The sequence below is a fragment of the Catharus ustulatus genome, chromosome 23, assembly GCF_009819885.2.
Source record: "Catharus ustulatus isolate bCatUst1 chromosome 23, bCatUst1.pri.v2, whole genome shotgun sequence".
Lineage (NCBI taxonomy): Eukaryota > Metazoa > Chordata > Aves > Passeriformes > Turdidae > Catharus > Catharus ustulatus.
Window position 1 is genome coordinate 1,454,435 of NC_046243.1, and position 23,791 is coordinate 1,478,225.

At 56.8% G+C, this 23,791-nt stretch overlaps 1 protein-coding gene across 1 annotated transcript; it reads left to right on the top strand.

Annotated features, from left to right (window-relative positions):
• Positions 1 to 629: 629 nt before the first annotated feature.
• On the top strand, positions 630 to 22,862 carry STARD3 (StAR related lipid transfer domain containing 3). Its single transcript, XM_033079156.2, has 15 exons — positions 630 to 695; positions 6,326 to 6,581; positions 9,594 to 9,671; positions 9,835 to 9,912; positions 10,005 to 10,058; positions 10,148 to 10,265; positions 11,226 to 11,321; positions 13,461 to 13,516; positions 14,172 to 14,264; positions 16,436 to 16,498; positions 17,372 to 17,467; positions 17,979 to 18,058; positions 18,384 to 18,488; positions 19,583 to 19,676; positions 22,448 to 22,862. The coding sequence occupies exons 2-15, from the start codon at positions 6,369 to 6,371 to the stop codon at positions 22,550 to 22,552; spliced, it is 1,329 nt and encodes a 442-aa protein (XP_032935047.1). The 5' UTR covers positions 630 to 695; positions 6,326 to 6,368; the 3' UTR covers positions 22,553 to 22,862.
• Positions 22,863 to 23,791: the final 929 nt, after the last annotated feature.

Below are 23,791 nucleotides of genomic sequence, written 5' to 3' on the forward strand. Positions count from 1 at the left end.
TGGGGGGCTGGGGGTCTGATCCCCTTTGTGGGGGTGTCTGGCCCTTGTTGGGGAGTGCTGACTGACTGGGGGTCTGCGGGCTGGAGCAGATATGGGACAGAACACCCATGAACACCCCCCTCTCCTATAAAGAATGGTCCATCCCTCGCCCCACTGATCCCCCCCGTGTGGGGAATGGTGTCTCCCAGCCCCATGGATACTCCCCCACCACCACGGAATGGTCTCTCCCAACTCCCCGCTGGGGAATGGTCTCTCCCAGACCCACTGGCACACCCCCAATGGGGGGGAATGGTCTCTCCCGTGCTCACCCCACGGGAAATGGTCTTGTCTTCACCCCACTGATTCCCCCCTTTGGAATGGTCTCTCCCAGCCCTACTGATTCCACCTCCCACCAGCAATGGTCCTTCTCAACTCTATTGATCCCCCCCACGAGAAATGGTCCCTCCCACTCATAGTGATTCCCCCTCCATGGTTAACGTCGTTCCCAGCCCCACTTACCCCCCCCACGCTGTGAATGGTCTATCCCAGCCCCACCGACCCCCCCTCCCGCTGTGAATGGTCTGTCCCTGCCCCCCCCCCGCGGCCTGCAATGGTCGGTTCCGGCGCAGCCTCGCTCTGGAGTTTCCCTTCCGGGGTCAGAGGTGACGGCGGGGCCGGAAGCGGCGCCCGGCGGGACCCGGACCCGGCACCGGGAGGTACCGGGGGGGACACCCGGGGGGTGGCGGCTCCTTGGGGGGGTTCAGCTCCATTCCCAGCCCCTCGGGACGGGCGGGGCCGGGCTCAGCCTCGCTGGGGCCGCTCCCGGGCCGGGCAGCGCAGCCCCGGTGGGAGCGGGACGGGAGCGGAGCTGTCACTGCGGGCCCTGCGCTGCTCCCGGCTCCGGGAGGCCTCGGGCAGCCCCGGGGATCCGTTCAGCAGTCCCGTTATACACCCTGGACGGATCCCGGCAGCGAGACCTCGGCACGGGGAGAGCCCCAAGGAGCGAGATTTGCTCCGCTCCTTTCACCGGGGAGCTGCGGAGAACCGGGGGGGGCTCCTTGGAGGGCAGAGGGGCTCGGAGGGGACCGAGAGGCTCCCGGGGGTACCGGCACTGCCCTTCCCTCAATCTCCGAGCTCTGGGGTCGAGGGGCTGCGGGCTGGGTCTGTGCTGGGCTCCCGGGCTCTTCTTCTTTCCCAGCACCTGCTCTGGGGTGTTGGAAAAGCCCCCGGGTTTCATCCCTTGCTCGAGGAAGGGATCCATCCTTGGATCGCTTTGGGTGGGCGGAGGGGGCAGCGTGGGTTCCAAATCCTGACCCAAATCCTGACCCAAATCCAGCCCCAAATCCAGTCCCAAATCCAGCTCCAAATCCAGCCCCAAATCCCACTGGGAATGATTTTTCCCACCCCCAGAGCGGCCCCGGGGGGTGACAGCACTGAACCCCCAAATGTTGTGCTGGGCTGGGCTGGGACACAGCGAGGAGAGCCCCGAGTTCCATCCCAGATCTTCTGGAATCGAGGGGAAATGCGGGATTCTGCAGGATCCCGCTGCTGGTTTTGGGACAAAATCACTTTTCCCGAGGCTCTCTGAGTGTCCCCTTCTCTCCCTGCAGTGCCAGGGGCTCCTGAGGTCTCAGTGTCCCCACTTTGCACTGAACTGACCCCTCTCTGACCGTTGGATCCTTCCCTGTTATTTTTTTCTTTATTTTTTTGCATGGAGGTTTGATATTTGCTTTAATATTGACCTTTTTTTTGTTGTTTTAAAGGGAAGCTCAGACACCCTTTAGTGCCCAGTGGAACCAGAGTCTCCATCCCTCTGGAATTATCCCACAGTGATCCCATGTCCTTTGTCCCTGGAATTTTCCCACAGTGATCCCATGTCCTTTGTCCCTGGAATTATCCCACAGTGATCCCATGTCCTTTGTCCCTGGGATTTTCCCACAGTGATCCCATGTCCTTTGTCCCTGGGATGGCTCAGGGGGCTGCAGAGGTTTTGGAGGTGTTCCCCACCCTGTGCTGTTGGCACAGGGGACAGAATTGTCACATGAGCCTGGGGGAAGTGTGAGAGGAAGGAGAAGTGGTGTCACGAGATGGGAGCTGGGTCATTAATGAGCAAACAGAGCTAATGAGGGGCTGGGGTTGGGACAGGAAAGCAGCTCAGGGTGGGGGTGACACAGCTTGGGACATGCCTTGGGAATGTTTGGGTGACCAGAGTCCTGCTGGAACTGGGTTAATGGTGGGTTGGGATGGTGGCACTGGGCTGCTGGTGACACTGAGCTGTGGTGGCACTGAGGTGACAGGGTTTTGGGGGTGGTGGCACTGGGTTGATGGTGGCTCAGAGCTGCTGACAGGGTTTTGCTGGGTGTTGGTGCTGAATATTGATCAGGATTTCACCACCTGCCCCTCCTCTGTGTTTGCTTCCTGCTGGGAGCTGCAGGATGTGGCGTCACCCTCGTCCCTGCAGCCCCTGTCACCTCCCACCCAGCAAAAATCCTTCCCCAGAGTCTCAAAATCCCTTTTTTCAATTCAGAGAAGCCCAGAAAGGTCTCTGGAGTGTTCCTTGGGCTGTGATCTGTCACCCACAATGTCCCCTGGGCTGTGATTTGTCACCCAGGGTGTCCCCCTGGGACGTGATTTATCTTTTGGGATGTCCCCCAGACTATGATCTGTCCCTTGAGGTGTCTCCCAGGGTGTGAGCTGTCACACAGAATGTCCCCTGAGCTGTGATCTGTCACTCAGGGTGTCCCCTGGGCTGTGATCTGTCACTCAGGGTGTCCCCTGGGCTGTTATCTGTCACACAGAATGTCCCCTGGGCTGTGATTTGGCCCCCAGGGTGTCCCCTGGGCTGTGATCTGTCACTTGAGGTGTCCCCAGACTGTGATTTGTCACTTGGGGTGTCCCCTGGGCTGTGATTTGTCACTTGGGGTGTCCCCTGGGCTGTGATTTGACAACCAGGGTGTCCCCTGGGCTGTGATTTGTCACTTGGGGTGTCCCTTGGGCTGTGATCTGTCACTCAGGGTGTCCCCCAGGCTGTGATCTGTCACTCAGGGTGTCCCCTGGGCTACGATCTGTCACTTGGGGTGTCCCCTGGGCTGTGATTTGTCACTTGGGGTGTCCCCTGGGCTGTGATCTGTCACTTGGGGTGTCCCCTGGGCTGTGATCTGTCACTTGAGGTGTCCCCAGACTGTGATCTGTCACTTGGGGTGTCCCCTGGGCTGTGATCTGTCACTCAGGGTGTCCCCCAGGCTGTGATTTGACACCCAGGGTGTCCCCCAGGCTGTGATTTGTCACTTGGTGTGTCCCCTGGGCTGTGATCTGTCACCCAGAATGTCCCCTGGGTTGTGATTTGTCACCCAGGATGTCCCCCAGACTGTGATCTGTCACTCAGGGTGTCCCCTGGGCTGTGATCTGTCACCCAGAATGTCCCCCCAGCCGTGTCTGCCCCTCACTGGAATGGAATCCTGGAATCATTGAGGCTGGAAAAGCCCTCCAAGGCCATCAATCCCAACCCTTAACCCAGCACAGCCCTGTCACCCCTAACCCGTGTCCCCAAGTGCCACACCCACACATTTTTGACCATTCCAAGCAACTCCACCAACACCTGGGCAGCCCCTTCCAATCCCTGATTGTCCTTTCAGTGAACAAATCCTCCCTGATGCCCACCCTGGCACAGCTTGGGGCCTTTCCCTCCCATCCCTGGTTCCCTGGGAGCAGAGCCCAGCCCCTCCCTGGCAGCCCCTGGGATGTGGAGGATGTTGGAATGCATAATGGTGCTCAATAATTCATCTGTCACCCAGGAACAGCCACGTTTCTCCACATCCAGCCCCAGCTCTGAGCTCTCTCAGCTGCTGGAGGGGGGATTCTCTGGGATTCAAACATTCCTGCTCTGCCCCACAGTGCAGCTTCTCCCTCAGGAATTGGATGATTTGGGAGGGGTGTGTGTCCAAAACAGCCAAAACCTCCATGGGAAAAATGGGATTAATGATGGATGAGCTGCACCAGGGTGCTCTGCCTGTCCCCATGTCCTGCCATGTCCCAACACCTCGTTGTGACCCCATCAGCATCCCAGGATCGGCTCCCTGGAGCCTCTCCGGGTGATTTTAAAGCGCTGTGAAAGTCGGGGAGGGGCTGCCTAAGTGCAAAGTGCTGTTGGAGGGGAGGAGGAGGCGGCAGCAGCCCTGCCAGGGGGGGATTTATTATTTATCCCTCACAGATGTCCTTAACTTTTGTCACTTCGAGCCGGGCCAGGCACGGGGAGCAGCTGATCTGAAGTGACAAGGATTCCAGCTCCTTCCCAAGCACCTCTGAGAGGGACTAACAGGGACTTGACAGGAGTCCAGCTTTGTTCCCTTCCCAGCCAGGGGGTGGGATGCAAAATCTGCTGGCTCAGGGATCCAAACTGACCCAAACTAATCGGGTGGTTTTTTTTTTTTTAGAGGCAAAACATCCTTGAGCAGGAGGATTTAGCAGGGAAGGAGTTTGTTGCCAGGGCTGACAGATCCCTGGCCCAACCAGTTTTGGGATCCTCTTTCTGTGTTTGTCCCCTGCTCCCTTCCCACAGGGGCCTCCTTGTGCTGTGCTGACGGAGAGGAAAAGATTTCAATACAATGGTTGGCACAGCTGCAGGAAAACAGCCCCGGCTTCCAACACCTCACTCGTGCTGGGATCGTGTGCCCGGCACTGCCAGGCGGGGCTGGGACAGGGAGGAGCTCCTCCCTGACACTGAGAGACAGAGCAATGCTGGGACAGGGAGCAGCTCCTCCCTGACACTGAGAGACAGAGCAATGCTGGGACAGGGAGCAGCTCCTTCTCTTCACTGGGACATGGAGCAATGCTGGGACAGGGAGCAGCTCCTCCCTGACACTGGGAGACAGAGCAGCTCCTTCCCTGCCCCTGGACACAGAGCAGCTCCTTCCCTGAGGCTGGGACATGGAGCAGCTCCTTCTCTACCCCTGGACAGGGAGCAGCTCCTCCCTTCACTGGGACATGGAGCAGCTCCTTCCTGACACTGGGACATGGAGCAGTTCCTTCCTGACACTGGGACATGGAGCAGCTCCTTCCTGACACTGGGACATGGAGCAGCTCCTTCCTGACACTGGGACATGGAGCAGCTCCTTCCTGACACTGGGACATGGAGCAGCTCCTTCCTGATACTGGGACATGAAGCAGCTCCTTCCCTGAGGCTGGGACATGGAGCAATGCTGGGACACAGAGCAGCTCCTTCCCTGCCCCTGGGATGTGGAGCAGCTCCTTCTCTGCCCCTGGACATGGAGCAGCTCCTTCCCTGAGGCTGGGACATGGAGCAACTCCTTCCTGACACTGAGAGACAGAGCAGCTCCTTCCCTGAGGCTGGGACATGGAGCAGCTCCTTCCCTGACACTGAGAGACAGAGCAGCTCCTTCCCTGACACTGAGAGACAGAGCAGCTCCTTCCCTGACACTGAGAGACAGAGCAGCTCCTTCCCTGCCCCTGGACACAGAGCAGCTCCTTCTCTGAGGCTGGGACATGGAGCAGCTCCTTCCCTTCCCCTGGGACATGGAGCAGCTCCTTCCTGACACTGGGACATGGAGCAGCTCCTTCCTGACACTGGGACATGGAGCAGCTCCTTCCTGACACTGGGACATGGAGCAGCTCCTTCCTGACACTGGGACACAGAGCAGCTCCTTCCTGACACTGGGACACAGAGCAGCTCCTTCCTGACACTGGGACACAGAGCAGCTCCTTCCTGCCCCTGGACACAGAGCAGCTCCTTCCCTTCACTGGGACATGGAGCAGCTCCTTGCTGACACTGGGACATGGAGCAATGCTGGGAGATGGAGCAGCTCCTTCCTGCCCCTGGACACAGAGCAGCTCCTTCCCTGCTGCCTCCCTGCTGCCCTGCCTGCCCCTGTTGTGCATCAGGCCCAGGCTTCTCTCCTGGCTGTACAGGTTGGGATCTGTTCCAGTGGGATGCCCATCTCCCCAGGTTTTGGTTTCCCTGCAGAGGGAAGAGTGGCTCCATGATTTCAGGGAGTGCTCCCAAAACATCCTCTGACTCCTTTTCCTGTATCCACAGCATCTCCTTTTTCTTCTTCCACAACATTTTCTTGAGGTTTGCAGCTCCTTTCCTTGGGCTGTGGAGCCCTTTTCCCTCTGCCATGGCGTTGAAGTCCTTCCAGTGCCACCCCCTGCAGTGGCAGTGTCACCTTCCACTGTCCCAGGCTCCAACCTGGCCTCTCACACTTCCAGGGATCCAGGAGCAGCTTCTCTGTGTACCCTCACAGGGAGGAATTTCTCTCTGATTTGCCATCAGAGGGGGACAGGAGCAGGGGTGTGGCCAGCCCTGAGGGTCCTGGGTGTGTCCCCGCAGGTGACGCTGCCGTGGCCGATGTCCCCGGAGCCGAGCCCGGAGGATGAGCAAACCCACGGAGCTGCAGCACGACCTGGAACGAAGCCTCCCAGCCATTGCCTCCATCAGCTCCTCCTTCTCCCAGAGCCAGGGCTTCTCCCCGTATTTCTTCTCCCCTGAGAAGAGAAAAGCCATCTCAGATGTGAGGAGGACATTCTGCCTCTTTGTCACCTTCGACCTGCTCTTCATCTCCCTGCTGTGGATCATCGAGCTGAATGTGAGTTGGAGGAAGCAAACCCGGGGAATCTTTGCCCTTTTTAAGCTCAGCTCCCTGCCTTAATTGCTCTGTTCCAGCTCTCCTGGGACAGATCTTTGTTTGCTGTTCCCAGCGCTGGCCAAGGAGCTGTTGTTCTTTAGTGTAAACTAAAGTCCAGCTCGTTTCCTGCCCCGGGGTTTTGTCGGGGCTGTCCAGGGTTGTTAACACCGTCCCTTTGTTGTGTTGTAACAAGATCCAGGCCCTCTGGAATCACCAAGTTGAGCCAAATTCCCCTCCTGCTCTCCTGGCCTGATGCAAAGCTGTTCCCTGGGTTTGTTCCAGAGCATCAGAGGAGCAGGGGAGGATCCTCCAGGGGCTGTGATCCCGAAATTCTGCTGCTAATCTCAGCTTTGGGAAGCTGGAGGTGCTGCTCCACCTCCCAAGGGATTGTTGAGGGGGATGTGAGTGGTTTGCTTCCCTCCACAGCCACTCACAAGCTGCTGTGTTTGCTCTGTGTTGCAATAACAGAAAATCCAGTTTATTTACCTCAGTCTCACCGAGTCCAAATCCCTCCCTGGGCTATATTTTGTTTTTATTTTCCCTGAACCGGCCCTGGCTGGTTTCAGGTACTCCATGTCCTCCCCTGAAACACCCAGAGCAGAGATGAACAGATAGACCCTGGGCTCTGGATTGCATTTATCAGCACTGGATCCTGCTGCTCCCTCAGCAGCTCTTATCTCTGCCCTCCTTATCTCTGGGTGTCTGCACTTAACAGAGTGTCCAGGCCAGCAGCTCCTCACCCTGCCCAGACCCCTGCTCCCCACCCCCCATAGGAAAAACCATCTCCCAGCCAGCATTCCAGCAATGCCAACAGTATCCTGGCCAAGCCCAGCTTGGACCCCAGCCCCCTGCCCTTGTCCCAGCCCTGTCAGGGAGAGCTGCTGGAATTCCAGCCCCCAGGAGTTAATCCTGGCTCGGTCACCAGGGTGATGCTGAGCGTGGGTCGTGCAGGTAGCCATTAATGAGTGACTAAGTGCTGATATTTGGGCCCCCGAGCTGAGATGCTGCATATTTAAAGCCATTAGAGCAGCTTATTTGCCTGGTTATGAAGAGCAAGGGTTTGATTTCATGACTAATGCCTTTTTTTCTTTTTTTTTTCCTTTTTTTTTTTATCCCACCGTTTCCTTCGCTGTGAGATAAGCTGAGCAAATTGCCCCTCGTTAAAAGCCAACCATAATTGTGCAGCCTGGGTGCTCTCAGAACCAGGGAGATGCCTCAGGTGGTTCATCTGCCTGTGTTTGAGCTGAAAACATCCCCCAGACCATGACCCAGAGCTTTCCCTGTGTCTCATCCTTCCTGCAGCATCCCATGGAGTGTGGGGATGAGGCTCTCAGTGGGATGAGGCTCCAAGTCCCATGGCCACAGCCCAGCTTTGCCCCACTTTGTTGTATATTAACCCCAGCCTAGACTGGGAGAAATCCCTCCCCAATCCCAGTGCTGCCCTTGGAGTGCCAGAACACCCTTCTGGCACCCACCAACTCCTTCCTCCACCAGAAACACCCCCCAAAAACCATCACCCAAAGCTTCTCCTTCCTGCAGCATCCCATGGAGTGTGGGGATGAGGCTCTCAGTGGCCACAGCAAAGCTGGCCCAAGTCCCATGGCCACAGCCCAGCTTTGCCCCCCTTTGTTGTATATTAACTCCAGCCTAGACTGGGAGAAATCCCTCCCCAATCCCAGTGCTGCCCTTGGAGTGCCAGAACACCCCTCTGGCACCCACCAACTCCTTCCTCCACCAGAAACACCCCCCAAAAACCATCCCCCAAAGCTTCTCCTTCCTGCAGCATCCCATGGAGCAAAGGAGGGGGGAAGAGTCTCTTGGTGGCCACTCAGAAAAGCTGGCTTGAGTCCTGTGGCCACAGGCACAGCCCAGCTTTATCCCCCTCTCTTTTTGCCTCTCTCTCCCTGGGTTTTAAACCAGAGCCCTGACCCAGAGGGATCCTTTCCCAGTGGCTGCCCTTGGAGTGCCAGGACACCCTGGCTGCCAAGGACTGGCCTGAGATCCACCAGCCTGTTCCTCACAGCCCATCCAACAGCTGCTGGCTCCACCAGCTCCCAGCCAGCTGGGCCCTGGCCAAAGCCATAGCCTAAAGGTGAAACATTTGTTCCAGTTACCTGAGCCCTCCACTTCCTCCCAGACAGCCATTCCAGGCTCCCAGGATTTATGGTGGCCAAAAGACCAGGGCTGTCAGAGCCTGGATTATCTGGGGATGAGTTTTTTCCACGCTGCTGTCAATCCCACAGAGTGTTTTTGCCTCTCTGAGATTCCCTTGCTGTGCATCCTCCTCTCCTCCCTCTTCCCCTTTGCCAGCACGTTTGATCCTGCTGGTTCTGGTTCCATCAGATTTCCTGGAGCACTGCTGTGAGCTGTGGGAAGCTGGATGGAGGGAGAAGAGACCCCTCAGTGCTTTGCAAGAGGAGGATCCTTAAATCCCCCCCAGGTCCTCAGTGATGTTGAGAGCCCCCACAGGAGGATGTTCAGTGCATTAGTGAAGGTTTCTGAGGAACGTTTTTCCTGTGGTTTTCCATTTTTTTTTTCCATGTCTCCTCCCATTCCTCTGGAATCTGCCACCTGCAGGGGTGGGCAGCAGGGGCAGGTGTCCATCCTGGGGGCAGGTGTCCATCCTGGGGGCAGGTGTCCATCCTGGGGCTCCAGGCTCTGAGGAACTGGTGGCTGTGCTGAGCTGAGCCAAGGATTTGAGTGTTGGAAATCACCACCTAAAGGTGTTAAACATCCCTCCTGCCCCACCCATGCTCCTGGGTGTGAATCCCAGGGGGAAATCCTGTGGATCCAGGCAGGAAATGTGCCATGGGATCCTCTCAGGTGCTGTGCTGGCAGAGGAGCCCACACTGGACCTGTGGAACCTTTCGTGTTCCAGGTGCATTCCCTGACCTGGCCATAACCCCTTAGCTCCTTCCCCACGAGTTTCTTATCAGTGCACTCAACAGCTTCCTGCTTCCCTGTCTCCCTCAGACCAAGGTGGGCATCAAGGACAACCTGAAGGATGAAATCATCAACTACAAATTCAAGACCTCGTTCTTTGATATCTTTGTGAGTATCTCATCCTCCTGGAGCTCAGTGGGACAAAAAGGGTCTGGGGTGGTGCTGCCTTGACCCATCTGTTCCCCAGGAGCTGGCACCTCTCCCTGCCCTCCCAGCAGCTGGCAGAGGGACAAGGGCAGTGACTGGTGTTGCTGGGTGTTTGTTGTTGCAGCTCTTGGCTCTGTTTCGTTTCGTTGTGCTGCTCCTGGGCTACGCCGTCGTCCGTCTGCGCCACTGGTGGGTCATCGCGGTAAGGAGGCACTGCAGCCTTTCCTGTGGGGAGCTTTCCCTCTCCTGCTGGCCTTCTCAGGGATCTCTGAGCTCTGTCCACTTATTTTTCAGGTCACTACACTGGTATCCAGTGCCTTCCTGATTGTGAAGGTCATCCTCTCCGAGGTTGGTTTCCTTGGGATCGCGGGAAGTTGCTCTGTGATTTTATTCCCTGTTTGGGTCATTCCCTTTGGTTTCTGCTTCTTTCCACACAGCTTCTGACCAAAGGGGCTTTTGGGTATTTGCTTCCCATCGTCTCATTTGTCATTGCTTGGCTGGAGACTTGGTTCCTGGATTTTAAAGTCCTAACTCAGGAAGCAGAAGAGGAACGATGTGAGTATTTTTTGCTCCTCTCTGGTAGGAGTTGGACAAATCCAACCGTGCTCTGGCAGCACCTTGAGCTGACATTTCTGGAAAAGGGATCTCCAGGCTGGCTGGGATGGGAAGTGCCTGACTCAGTTCTGTTATGGTCAACAAGTCCCCTTCAGGGGAAGAAAATACCAGATTATAAAAAGCATCTTTTAATTGAGGGGAGAAAAATGTGCCAAATTTCCCAATGGCTGGATCGTGCAGCCAGACCTGCTGGAGACAGAGCTCAGCTCTGCATGAGAGAAAGTGTTTGGAAACAGGGAGGCAAATGCCAGGCAGAGTGTTGGACTCCCTGTCCCTCATATCTGTGTTTGGATCTGGCTGGAGCCCTTTTCCCAGGAGGAGTCACAGACACATTCTGTGCCACGGGGTGAGTTATGGGCTGTGAAATTCTGTGGCCTGTGGTCTCTGAGGTCACACTGAGCAGGGATTAGGGCTGACCTAATGCTTCACACATCACCCTGTAACTTCCAGGGTCCTTCTAGGGAGCTGATTTGGTTTGCACCTCTCCCAGGAGTCACTGGGAAGTGGCACCAAACTAAAAAGGGGCATTTGTCAGGCGGGGCTCAGTCAGAACTGCTCTGAGTGGAAAGCACCAGAGGATGTTTGGGTCTTGCAAGGAGGCTTTAAGTTGAAAAATGATCAAGTGTTTAATGCCTCTATTGGATTAGGCTCAGGTTCCAAATTGCTTCCAGGGGAAGCTCTTATTTAATTAGATGCTTAATCGCCTTTGGATTATTTGACAGGCAGAAGAGCCCATTGATCTCCGGGGCAGATAAAACATCTCAGACAAAAGATGAGGCACCAGGAGCTGAGGCTGGCTGCTGTCAGTGGGAAAAGACATGGGGAAAACAAGAGGGTGTTTGGGCAGGGCTGGGAGTCCCAGAACCTGCCAGGTGTTAAATCCTCCTGCTCCCATTCCAGGGTTCCTGGCAGCCCAGGCTGCAGCCTCGAGGCCACTGCTGTACCCCCGAGCCCTCTCCGAGGGACAGTTCTACTCCCCACCCGAGTCCTTTGCAGGTAAGGTCACCTGTGCCATCACCTCTCTTCCTGTGCATGGAATTCCTCACCACCATCATCCCTCCCCTGAGCTCTGCCTCGTTATCCCAACCCTTGGCAGAGCCTCCAAGAGCTGACACTGCAAAACAGGGTCCCCTCTCCCCTCTCTGTGCCTGCACTGCCACACTCTGCACATGACATTTTATCAGAGCCTGGCTGCAGCTCTGCAGGGAACTGGAGCCTTGTGTGGGCTTGGGATTAAATACTCTGAGCTGTGTGCTTGGAAAATGCTGCCCTGGGGTGAGGGCACAGGAGTGGGTGAGGATAAGGGCTGGTGGCACGTCAGTGCCCTGTGCCAGCTCTGGAGAGCTCCTGGCGTGGGATGGGGACATCTCAGCTGGATTGTCCTCGTGTAGCTGATACCTGGGATGAGCCCAGGCCCCTGGAACACTTTTCCTGGTGTAGCTGACACTTGGGACAAGCTCAGCCCCCTGGAACACTTTTCCTGGAGTAGCTGACACCCAGGACAAGCTCAACCCCCTGGAGCAATTGTCCTAGTGTAGCTGATACCCAGAACAAGCTCAGCTTTCCAGAGCAGTTGTCCCAGTGTGGTTGACAGTGGAATGAGCCCAGCTCCCTGAAACACTTTTTCTGGTGTAGCTGACACTTGGGACAGGCCCAGCTCTCTGGAATAGTTGTCCCAGTGTAGCTGACACCCAGGACAAGCTCAACCCCTGGAACACTTTTCCTGGTGTAGCTGACACCCCCACTGAGCCCAGCTCTCTGGAGCAGTTGTCCCAGTGTAGCTGACACAGGGATGAGCTCAGCCCTCTGGAATAGTTGTCCCAGTGTAGCTGACACTCAGGACAAGCCCAGCTCTCTGGAACACTTTTTCTGGTGTAGCTGACACTTGGGACAGGCCCAGCTCTCTGGAGCAGTTGTCCCAGTGTAGCTGACACCCAGGACAAGCTCAACCCCCTGGAACACTGTTCCTGGTGTAGCTGACACTTGGAATGAGCCCAGCTCCCTGGAACACTTTTCCCACTGTAGCTGACACCCACACTGAGCCCAGCTCTCTGGAACAGTTGTCCCAGTGTAGCTGGCACAGGGATGAGCTCAGCTCTTCAGAGCAGTTGTCCCAGTGTGGCTGACAGCTGGAATGAGCCCAGCCCTCTGGAACACTTTTCCTGGTCTAGCTGACACCCAGGACAAGCTCAATCCCCTGGAACACTTTTTCCAGTGTAGCTGACACCCAGAACAAGCCCAGCTCCCTGGAACACTTTTCCTGCTGTAGCTGACACCCACACTGAGCCCAGCTCTCTGGAGCATTTGTCCCAGTGTAGCTGACACAGGGATGAGCTCAGCCCTCTGGAATAGTTGTCTCAGTGTAGCTGACACCCAGGATTAACCCAGTTCTCCAGAGCAGTTTTTCCAGTGTAGCTGACCCTGGGATGAGCTCAGCCCTCTGGAATAGTTGTCTCAGTGTAGCTGACACCCAGGACAAGCCCAGCTCTCTGGAACACTTTTTCTGGTGTAGCTGACACTTGGGACAGGCCCAGCTCTCTGGAGCAGTTGTCTCAGTGTAGCTGACACCCAGCACATGCTCAACCCTCTGGAACACTTTTTCCAGTGTAGCTGACACCCACACTGAGCCCAGCTCTCTGGAATAGTTGTCCCAGTGTAGCTGACACCCAGGACAAGCCCAGCTCTCTGGAACACTTTTCCTGGTGTAGCTGACACCCAGGACAAGCCCAGCTCTCTGGAACAGTTGTCCCAGTGCAGCTGACACCCACACTGAGCCCAGCTCTCTGGAGCATTTGTCCCAGTGTAGCTGACACAGGGATGAGCTCAGCCCTCTGGAATAGTTGTCCCAGTGTAGCTGACACCCAGGATTAACCCAGTTCTCCAGAGCAGTTTTTCCAGTGTAGCTGACCCTGGGATGAGCTCAGCCCTCTGAAACACTGTTCCTGGTACATCTGACACCCAGGATGAGCTCAGCCCTCTGGAGAGCCAAGCAGGTGTTCAGGGAGACAGGGCCAGAGTCATCCTCACTGAGAGCCCTTCCTGTTGGATAAGGGACAGGGATCAGACCCCTGGAGAAGGGAGGGAGGTGCTACTGGGCTGTTCATTAACTGTCAGTTCATTGGTGCTTCCCCATAGGCTCAGACAACGAGTCTGATGAGGAAGGTGTGGGGAGGAAGGCCTTGACAACTCAGGTAAACAGCTCCAGGTTGATCTGGGGTGGTGGGAGTCTCCCCAGTCCTGTGGTCCCATCAGGTTCTGCTGCCTCCCATTGCAGACCCCTCAGCTCAGGGGATGTGTGGCTGAGCCCTCACTCCAGGAGGAGCCATCTGAGCCCCCCAGCTTTATTTCCCTTCCCCAGAGCTGTGTGCTCTGCCCTGCAGCATCCCACAGGGGTGTGCTCTGCCTCTGCTCCTGCCTGTCCCTCTCCTTCCCCGCTCCATCCCTGGGTCACATTCTGAGCATCACCTCACCTGTCCCAAGCTTGAGGGCTTGACCTCCCCAAAAAACCTGGCTGGGCACAGGCTTTGTGCCATTTTCCAAGAGCTCCTGCTCCTGTTCAGCCCCAGTTTTGGCTCCTCCAGGAAGGAAGCTGCACATCCCAGAGCTCTTTGCCTGCTGGAAACTCTCCTGCTAAGGCGGGAGCCGCCGGGAGCAGCTGGTGTGTGGATCCAAGCCAGGGCGGGGAGCGTGACTTGGAGCTCCAAAATGAGGCCTCTGTGACCCAAATTAAGAGATTTCTGATCCCCTTTCCCTCTGCCAGCCCTGGGAGAAGGGGGGGAGCAGCCTCACACACACTCCTGGAGCTTCCTGCACGCCCAGCTGATGAAATCCTCCCTTCTTTCCCAGGAAAAGGAGTATGTCCGACAAGGCAAAGAGGCCATGGAGGTTGTGGACCAAATCCTCGCCCAGGAGGAGAACTGGAAGTTTGAGAAAAACAATGCAAGTGTGGTTTTTCCTCCCCAGCTGGCAGAGGGCATGGATGGCTTAGCAAAAACCGGGACAAACGAGGCTTTGGAAACCTCCTTGCGCCATGAAAAATTAACAAGCGTTACAATTACCTGATTGAATTAGGAACCTATTCCAGTTCAGTTAAATGTAAAATCCCCTCTTATTTAATTAGACATTTAATTGCTTTGCAGTTTGACAGGAGAGAGCCTTTCCCTCCTTCCTCTGTCCAGAGGGTGGGCAGGGGCAGCCAGTTCACCTTTGGGATGCAGAGCCAGGGGAAGGAGCAGGGGAATGCTGATCCCACAGCTCCAGCCCTGCCCTTGCTCCATGGTTAGATGCTTTTGAGCCTGTTGAAAGCCCAAACTGGAATCTTGGCCCATGTGGGGCACTGCTCTTCCCACCCAAAAAGCCACTGGTGTCCCCCTTCCCCAGCACCTGCAGTCTGGGTGGGTGCTGGGCTGTAAATTTGACTTTTTTGGGGTGCACAGAGCTCTTTCCTCTCTCAGAAGAGTTCCAGGGGAAGGAGCAGAGGAATGTTGATCCCACAGCTCCAGCCCTGCCCTTGCTCCATGGCCAGGTGCTTTTGAGCCTGCTGAAAGCCCAAACTGGAGTCTGTCCCACCCCCAAAGCCATTGGTATCCCCCTTCCCCAGCACCTGCAATCTGGATGGGTGGTGGGGTGTAAATTTGACTTTTCTGGGGTGCACAGAGCTCTTTCTCAGAAGAGTTCCAGGGGAAGGAGCAGGGGAATGCTGATCCCACAGCTCCAGCCCTGCCCTTGCTTCATGGCCAGGTGCTTTTGAGCCTGCTGAAAGCCCAAACTGGAATCTTGGCCCATGTGGGGGGGCACTAACAGCTCTTCCCATCCCCAAAGCCACTGGTATCCCCCTTCCCCAGCACCTGCAGTCTAGGTGGGTGCTGGGGTGTAAATTTGACATTTCTGGAGTGCACAGAGCTCTTTCTCTGAAGAGTTCCAGGGGAAGGAGCAGGGGAATGCTGATCCCACAGCTCCATCCCTGCCCTTGCTCCATGGTTAGGTGTCTTTGAGCCTGCTGAAAGCCCAAACTGGAGTCTGTCCCACCCCCAAAGCCATTGGTATCCCCCCTCCCCAGCACCTGCAGTCTAGGTGGGTGCTGGGCTGTAAATTTGACTTTTCTGGAGTGCACAGAGCTCTTTCCTCTCTCAGAAGAGTTCCAGGGGAAGGAGCAGAGTAATGCTGATCCCACAGCTCCAGCCCTGCCCTTGCTCCATGGTCAGGTGTCTTTGAACCTGCTGAAAGCCCAAACTGGAGTCTGTCCCATGTGTGACACTGCTCTTCCCACCCCCAAAGCCATTGGTGTCCCCCTTCCCCAGCACCTGAGTGGGTGCTGAGGTGTAAATTTGACTTTTCTGGGGTGCACAGAGCTCTTTCCTCTCTCAGAAGAGTTCCAGGGGAATGCTGATCCCACAGCTCCAGCCCTGCCCTTGCTCCATGGTTAGGTGCTTTTGAGCCTCTTGAAAGCCCAAACTGGAGTCTGTCCCACCCCCAAAGCCATTGGTATCCCCCTTCCCCAGCACCTGGGTGGGTGCTGGGGTGTAAATTTGACTTTTCTGGGGTGCACAGAGCTCTTTCTTCTCTGATTACCCCCCAAACCCAACCTTCTTTCACGGGCTTGAAACACGACTGGGGGGGTGCGAATCCTGCAAACTGCTGTCTCATCTGGTGTTTCAAATTCCCCTGTCAAGTGATCCTTTGTCTGATGCCAAACTAGCTGGGCAGATTGTTTTCTTTTTCCAAAGGGGGATGGATTTAAATAGACTAATCAGAGTTTAACACAGGGCTAACGATGAAAGGTTTTCATCTGCCCATCCCTGAGGGAGGCTCCTCTCGGCCCTAGGTAACACCACCAACCCCCTTCGCACCCCGGTGCTGCTACAAAGGGAATGTGACCTTGACGTGGGGTTTGCAGCCTGGCACGGGGTGGATTCTTTTTCTGTCTCATCCCTGCTGCCTCTCTGGGTATTGTTTTGTTGATGGAAATTTAAGCACGGCCAGCTGAAATGTGCTCGGGGGTGATTGGGGGCTGCAGGGGGTGACAGGAGGCTCAGAGTTTTAAACTTCACCCTAAATAGAAAAAATCCCTTTTTGTTGATAAAAATGCAACTTTCTCATCTCTTGCACAGGACTTTGGTGATGTTGTTTACACTTTTGAAATCCCTTTCCACGGCAAGACCTTTATTTTAAAGGTAAGAACATCCTTGGACCGATTCCTCGGTCTCTTTGGCACGGGGAAAAAAACCACAGCTCAGCTTTCAGGACAGCTCAGGCTGCAGAACACACTCCCTGTGCTTGAGACAGACAAACAGCACTAGGGAATCTCTCCAGGAAAAACCCCTTGGCCAGCAGACAAACTCCCCAGTAAACATCCAAACCTCAGACTCCGCTTTAGAATCGGGAGCAGGTGACTGCAAGACTCGCTTCCAACCCCAGCATCTCAGACTAATCTGACCAAGGAGGCTAATTGGAACTAATTGCCAGCAAGGCCAGGGCTGAGTGTGCGTCTGCTGCTGCCTGGCACGGGGCAGAGCTGCTCAGAAGTGCCTTGCTCTGTGCCCTCTCCCAAGCTGGAGTGGCTTGGCTGGGAACCACGCTTTAATGAAGCGTCGGTGCTGCCGTGGCTTTTCTTTGTTCCAGTGCATATGTTGCCTCGCTGGCAGGAGCTGCCAGTGGAGCAGCTCTGTGTTCACCAGCAAAAGCTGGATGGTCCCACTTTACTGTGTTAAGATCCCTGCTCCCTTGGGGAATGGTGGGGAATGGAATGGATGTTGTGTGTGCTGGAGCTTGGAATGGCTTAGGAATAAAAAAAAAAAAAAAAACAGTAAAAAATGCAACTTTCCCAAGCACAGGGAAATGCTGAGGGTGGGAGAGGGGCAGACAGACAGGCAGAGCTCAGTGACTCCCAAATCCTGAGGTGTGTGTGTGCTCCCTGACCCCCAGGCACACCCCCTCCCCTCCCCTATGATCCCACTTGTCCTTTGTGTTTTGCCCTGTTTTCCTTTAAAATAATCTCCCCCAAGGGGAGCAGAGGGCCTGGCTGACAGCTCTGCCTCTGTCCTCAGGCTTTCCTGCAGTGCTCTCCTGAAATGGTTTACCAGGAGGTGATTCTGCAGCCCGAGAAGATGATCCTGTGGAACAGAACAGTGGCAGCTTGCCAGGTGAGCGTGCTGGACAAAGATGGCTTAATCACAGGAGCTCCTTGGAGCGGAGAGCTGCAGCTTCCCTGTGCCACACAGGCTGCTGGAGCCGAGCTGGATCCCAGTCACCGAGGCGTTAAATCTCCGCCGCTCATCCGTGCGCTCCGCGCGCCGCCGGCTGCGCGCCTGTGCCCGGCCAAGAGCCCGAGAGGTGGGCAGGGACAGGGGCCAGGGCTGAGCCCAACCTGCAGGGGCCAGGGCTGAGCCCAACCTACAGGGGCCAGGGCTGAGCCCAACCTGCCTCTGCCTGCTGGGAGGGTCTGCACTTTGTAGAGAGGAGCTGGAGGTGACACCTGTGCCCCCTAAAAACTCGGGAGGGGCGCTGCTCGTCGCTCTCCGCCCCAAAGGACCCCCCTGGTCTGATCCTGATGCTGATTTGGGGGAGAGGCTCTATCCTCTTGACAGGCTTAGAGACACAATCTGAGCAAATCTCCCTTCTTTTTATTGATTTGATTCCCCTGCCCTTCCCCAGATCTTGCAGCGGGTTGAGGACAACACGATCGTCTCGTACGACGTGGCGGCCGGAGCTGCCGGCGGGGTGGTGTCCCCAAGGTCAGTTCATCCCAACCCTAAACACCCCCCAAAACCACAGGGAAACCCCTCAGGGGCTCTGAGAATGATCTGGGCTGCTGGGAGCTCTGCTAGGGCTGGTTGGCTCTGCAGTAACACCCCCAAGAGTGAGCAATCTCTGAAATTTCCTCCTGGCAGAATTCTCAGAGCTCCAAACCTCGGTCAGCCGAGCTCCCAGGTATCAATGCTTGGCTCTGCTTTATCCCTGCGTTCCCACAACCCTGCCACAACCTCTCCCAGCAGTCCAGCGAGCAGGATGTGCCCCCTCCACATCCCAGGTGTGTTTTTAAACCCTTTCTTTGCGCAGGGATTTCGTGAACGTGCGTCGGATCGAGAGGAGGAGGGACAGGTACGTTTCCTCAGGGATGTCGACCACGCACAGCCTGAAGCCTCCGCTCTCCAAGTACGTCAGGTGAGAGGCAGGTGCTGTTTTTTCATCTGAGATCATGCACTTCTCCAGAGCTTCAAGCTTAACTGCAAGCCCTGCTGCCTTGCTGGCAGGGTTTGCAGGAAGCTGAGCTATTTGCGGAGCTGAACCTCGCTTCCCTTGTTCGTCTCCCTTTGTTCAAGAAACTCTCTGAGCTGTCAGCATTGCTGGGGCGTTTCCCAGCTCGGGGGGGAGTGGAGGTGCTGACCAGTAACAGCACGAGCCCCATCCCAGTCCCACATCCTGTTTATGTCACAGTTAATTCCCCAGCAGGAATTTCTGAGGGGCAATAAACAGCTGGCTGTGCCTCCGAGCCTCTCACATGCTTTTGTGCTCCTCATAAAACGCTCACTCACCCAATTTGAGGCATTGAGGGGTGAAACGAGGATGGATCAGCTCCCAAAATCTCAGCAGGGTTTTGGTCTCTCCCCTTGTGAAGGGACAGGCTGGTGATGGATCCCAGCTCGTCACACAAGGACTCCTTGTTCCTGCCGGGACCCAGCTGTGCCTCGACTTCGCTTTTCTCAATAATCTGGTTAAAGTAATTGACATTTTATCTGAGGCATTGGAGCTGCCTCAGTCTATTTAGGAACTGGGGACTTCAGGGCCTGGAAAAATCCTGTAAGGAAAAGAACACAGCAAAAAATAGCGTGTTCTGAAGAGGGAAATCTGTATTTGGGCTGTGTGTGCACAGCTCCCGTCTCAGAGACAGATCAGATGGTGCTGGGAAGGATCTGGGGGCTGGAATGACAAGTGCTGAGCCTGTCCTGAGCTTTTTGGGACCTCTTGTTTGGTTGTGCCTGGGAAAGCTTCCCGTGGGGAGCAGCTGGCACGATCCAGAGGCAGAGCTGCTGCTGCTGGCACTGCTGCTGCCAAGGCACCTGTGGGAAAGCTGCCCTGCCGTGCTGCCTCGTGTACCTGGAGCCAAGGCACACACCTTCCCAGGCTCCCAGCATCTGCTGCTGCCCCACTGGGCCCTGTCCTTCCCTGCCAGGCTCAGCTCTGTGCAGTGCATCCCAGAGAATCCCAGCCAGAATTCCAGCCTGGCTCTGCCTCACCCTCTTGGCTTCTTTCCACAGGGGTGAGAATGGACCTGGAGGATTCATCGTCCTGAAATGTCCTGGCAATGCCAAGGTCTGCACCTTCATCTGGATTCTGAACACGGATCTGAAGGTAAAGGCAGTTCCTGGGTGAGGTTGGTGTGTCCCATCCCCAGCTCAGCTCTCCCCAAGGATCCCAGCAGCCAGAGATGTGATCCCTTAGCCAGCACTGCCCTGAAGGGACTCAGCTTTGCTTAAACCACTCCAAAATCCCCCTCCTTTCAGTGGGAGTTTGGGAAACTCTTCCTTATTTAAAATCTCACTTATGGCTTCCACCTCTGAGTGCAGGGAGGAATTTTTTCCCCTCTTTAGTGACCAAAACCAATTTGAGGCACGGCAAGTTTACCAGAGTGGCAATTCCCTACTCCCAAACCCCCTGACACGATTACAACCACCCAAAATCCACCCCTGGGAGAGCGAATCCGGAGTTCTTTGTGGAGCTGCGTGTCCTTGCCGGTGTCCCGGACAAAAGGCAGAGCACGGAGGGACCGGGATGGGGCGGATGCGGGAGCGGGAGCGGAGTTGGCCCCGTTCCTTCCTCCGCGGAAGGTTGACGTGGTAACGGCGCTGCCGCAGCAGCACAAAGGCTCCATTCATCCCTCGGCTGTGCTGCAGCGCTGCTGCGGCCCCCTCCTCTCCCCTCCCCTCCCCTCCCCTCCCACGGCCCCCTCCCCTCCCCTCCCCCCTGGGGAAGGTTTGGGGAAGCGCTGGGAGCGAGCCCTTCCCTTCCCGTTCTGCCAGGGATGTGTTTTCCTGCAGATTTTGGGGTGGGGGGTGACAAATTCCCCCCCCCAAACGTGGTGAGGCTCCTTGTGCTTCCCAGGCCTCCCTGGCACTGCTGTGGAAGGAATGCTGAGCTATTAATGAGCTATTAATAACCCCCAAGTGCTCCCAGCGCCTTCCCCAGGGGCTCTGCCAGCTCCCAGACCCCTCCACAGCTCCTCACTCTTCCCTTTGGCCCTGCACGAGTATTTATAGCCCATGGCTCATCCCTTCCTGCTCCTTGGGGGAGGGAGGATTCCACACACGTGTGTGTGTTTGGGTCCAGAGCTCCTGTTGGGAACAGCTTTTCCTGCCCCTGTGTCCGAGGGAAAAACTGATCCAGGAAAAGATCTGTGCTGGACCACCCCAGTCCTAAGGGAAAGGAGGAAAAATTTGCTCCAGGTCTGTGCTGGACCACCCCAATCCCAGGGGAAGGGAAGGAAAACCTGCTCCAGATCTGTGCTGGATCACCCCAGTCCTAAGGGAGGGGAGGAAAAACCTGCTCCAGATCTGTGCTGGACCACCCCAGTCCTAAGGGAGGGGAGGAAAAACCTGCTCCAGGAAAAGATCTGTGCTGGACCACCCCAATCCCAGGACAGGGGAGGGAAAACCTGCTCCAGATCTGTGCTGGACCACCCCAATCCCAGGACAGGGGAGGGAAAACCTGCTCCAGATCTGTGCTGGATCACCCCAGTCCCAGGGGAAGGGAGGAAAAACCTGCTCCAGATCTGTGCTGGACCACCCCAATCCCAGGGGAGGGGAGGGAAAACCTGCTCCAGATCTGTGCTGGACCACCCCAGTCCCAGGGGAGGGGAGTGTCCCTGACCCTCAGCATCATCCCTGGGTGCCCCTAGAGCAGTTCCTCAGCTCCCCCCACCCCTGAGACAAGGATTATTATTTTTTCATGGATCTCCCACCACGGAGCTGAGGCCGAGGAGGTGGGGGGTGAGTCGTGCAGGGCTTTTTTAGAGAAATCCAAGCACGTTGCAGTTCCTCCCCCGGATCTGAGCTCCCTGAGAGCGGCAGCTCCGCACAGCGGTGCTCCTGCATCCCTGGGTCCCTCTGGGGTGGGGTGGGGTGGGATCAATGGGATGGGATCAATGGGATGGGATGTTCAGCACCCAGCCCAGCCCTCACTTCTGTCCCTGGAGCCCTCCAGGGCAGGTTGGGTGCAGCCCCCAGTCCCAAATCCTCCCCTGGAGTGGGATGGGACTGACCCCCCAGCCCTCATTCATGGCTTTGTGTCCCTGGAACCCTCCAGAATGGGATGGGGGCAGCCCCAAACCCTCACTGATATCCCTGGAACCCTCCAGAATGAGATTGGGGCAGCCCCCAGCCCCAAACCCTCACTGTTATCCCTGGAACCCTCCAGAATGGGACTGGGGCAGTTGCCAGACCCTCACTGATATCTCTGGAATCCTGCAGAACAGGATTGGGGCAGCCCCCAAACCCTCACTGATATCCCTGGAACCCTCCAGAATGAGATTGGGGCAGCCCCAAATCCTCACTGATATCCCTGGAACCCTCTAGAATGGGATGGGGCAGCCCCCAAACCCTCACTGATACTTCTGGAACCCTCCAGAACAGGATGGGGGCAGTCCCAAACCCTCACTGATATTTCTGGAACCCTCCAGAATGAGATTGGGGCAGCCCCAAACCCTCACTGATATCCCTGGAACCCTCCAGAATGGGATGGGGGCAGTCCCAAACCCTCACTGATATCCCTGGAACCCTCCAGAATGGGATGGGGGCAGTCCCAAACCCTCACTGATATCCCTGGAACCCTCTAGAATGGGATGGGGCAGCCCCAAACCCTCACTGATATCCCTGGAACCCTCCTGAATGAGATTGAGGCAGTCCCAAACCTTCACTGATACTCCTGGAACCCTCCAGAATGGGGATTGAGGCAGCCCCAAACCCTCACTGATATCCCTGGAACCCTCCAGAATGTGATGGGAGCAGCCCCCAGCCCCAGTTCAGGACCCTGTATCCCTGTCCCTGGAGTGTCCCAGGATGGGATGGGGGCAACCCCCAGCCCCAAATCATCCCTCACAGCCCCGTGTCCCTGTCCCCTGTCCCCAGGGTCGCCTCCCCAGGTACCTGATCCACCAGAGCCTGGCTGCCACCATGTTCGAGTTCGCCTTCCACCTGCGGCAGCGCGTGGCCGAGCTCTGCTCCAAGCCCTGAGGACATTCCAGTGCCCTCTCTGCTCTGTGGGGACAGGGACAGGACCCTTCACCCCCTCAGGGGGTGCCTCAGCTCTTCCTCCCACCTCAGCTGCCCCAAATGGGGGCTTGGACCCGACTGTTCTGTGCCAAATTCCTGTCACTGCCCCCCAGCTCCGTGAGGAACAGGGGACAGAGGTGGTGGCCTGTGCCAGGCTGTGCCCCCCCAAACCTCCCCCTCCCTCCCAAACCTGCAGCTCCAGCGTGGGATTTGCCTTAAGCAGAGACTTTGATCCTTTTTGGGGGTGCAGGGAGGGGTGTTGGGGGTGGGGATGTGGGGGTGGCTGCGTTTCTCTACCTGTGAGCGCCGTGTGCTGCTCTAAAAACAGCAGCAGCAGCAGCGGGGTGGGGGCTGTGCTGGGGGAGGGGACACCCACAGCCCCCCCCCCTCGGGCTCTCTGCCCCCCCGGGGGTCCTGGGGGGGTCCCCAATCTGTGTGGGGGGGATGAATTAAAGCCTTGCACTGTTTGCAGCTCTGTGTCACCCCTGTGCTCTTTGTCACCCAGAGGTGGGGCTGGGGTGACCCTGAAACCTCCCCAGCGCCAAAGGGTGGGGGCTGCAGGGCTCTGAGGGTACAGCCATGGGTGGCACTGGCTGGGGGTGACACTGGCTGTGGGTGGCACTGGCCATGAGTGGCACTGGCCATGGGTGACACTGGCAATGGGGGACACTGACCATGTGTGACACTGTCCATGGGTGGCACTGGCCATGGCTGACTCTGGCCGTGGGTGGCACTGTCCATGGGTGACATTGGCTGTGGGTGGCACCAGCCTTGGGTGACACTGACCATGGGTGACACTGACCATGGGTGGCACTGGCCGTGGGTGGCACTGCCCATGGGTGTCACTGTCCATGGGTGGCACTGACCACGAGTGACAATGGCCATGGGTGACACTGTCCGTGGGTGACACTGACCATGGGTGACACTGACCATGGGTGACACTGGCTGTGGGTGGCACTGGCCATGGGTGACACTGGCCGTGGGTGGCACTGGCTGTGGGTGACACTGGCTGTGGGTGGCATGGTCTGTGAGTGGCACTGACCATGGGTGACACTGACCATGGGTGACACTGCCCGTGGGTGGCACTGTCTGTGAGTGGCACTGTCTGTGAGTGACACTGACCATGGGTGACACTGGCTGTGGGTGGCACTGTCCATGGGTGACACTGCCCATGTGTGTCACTGGCTGTGACACTGTCCC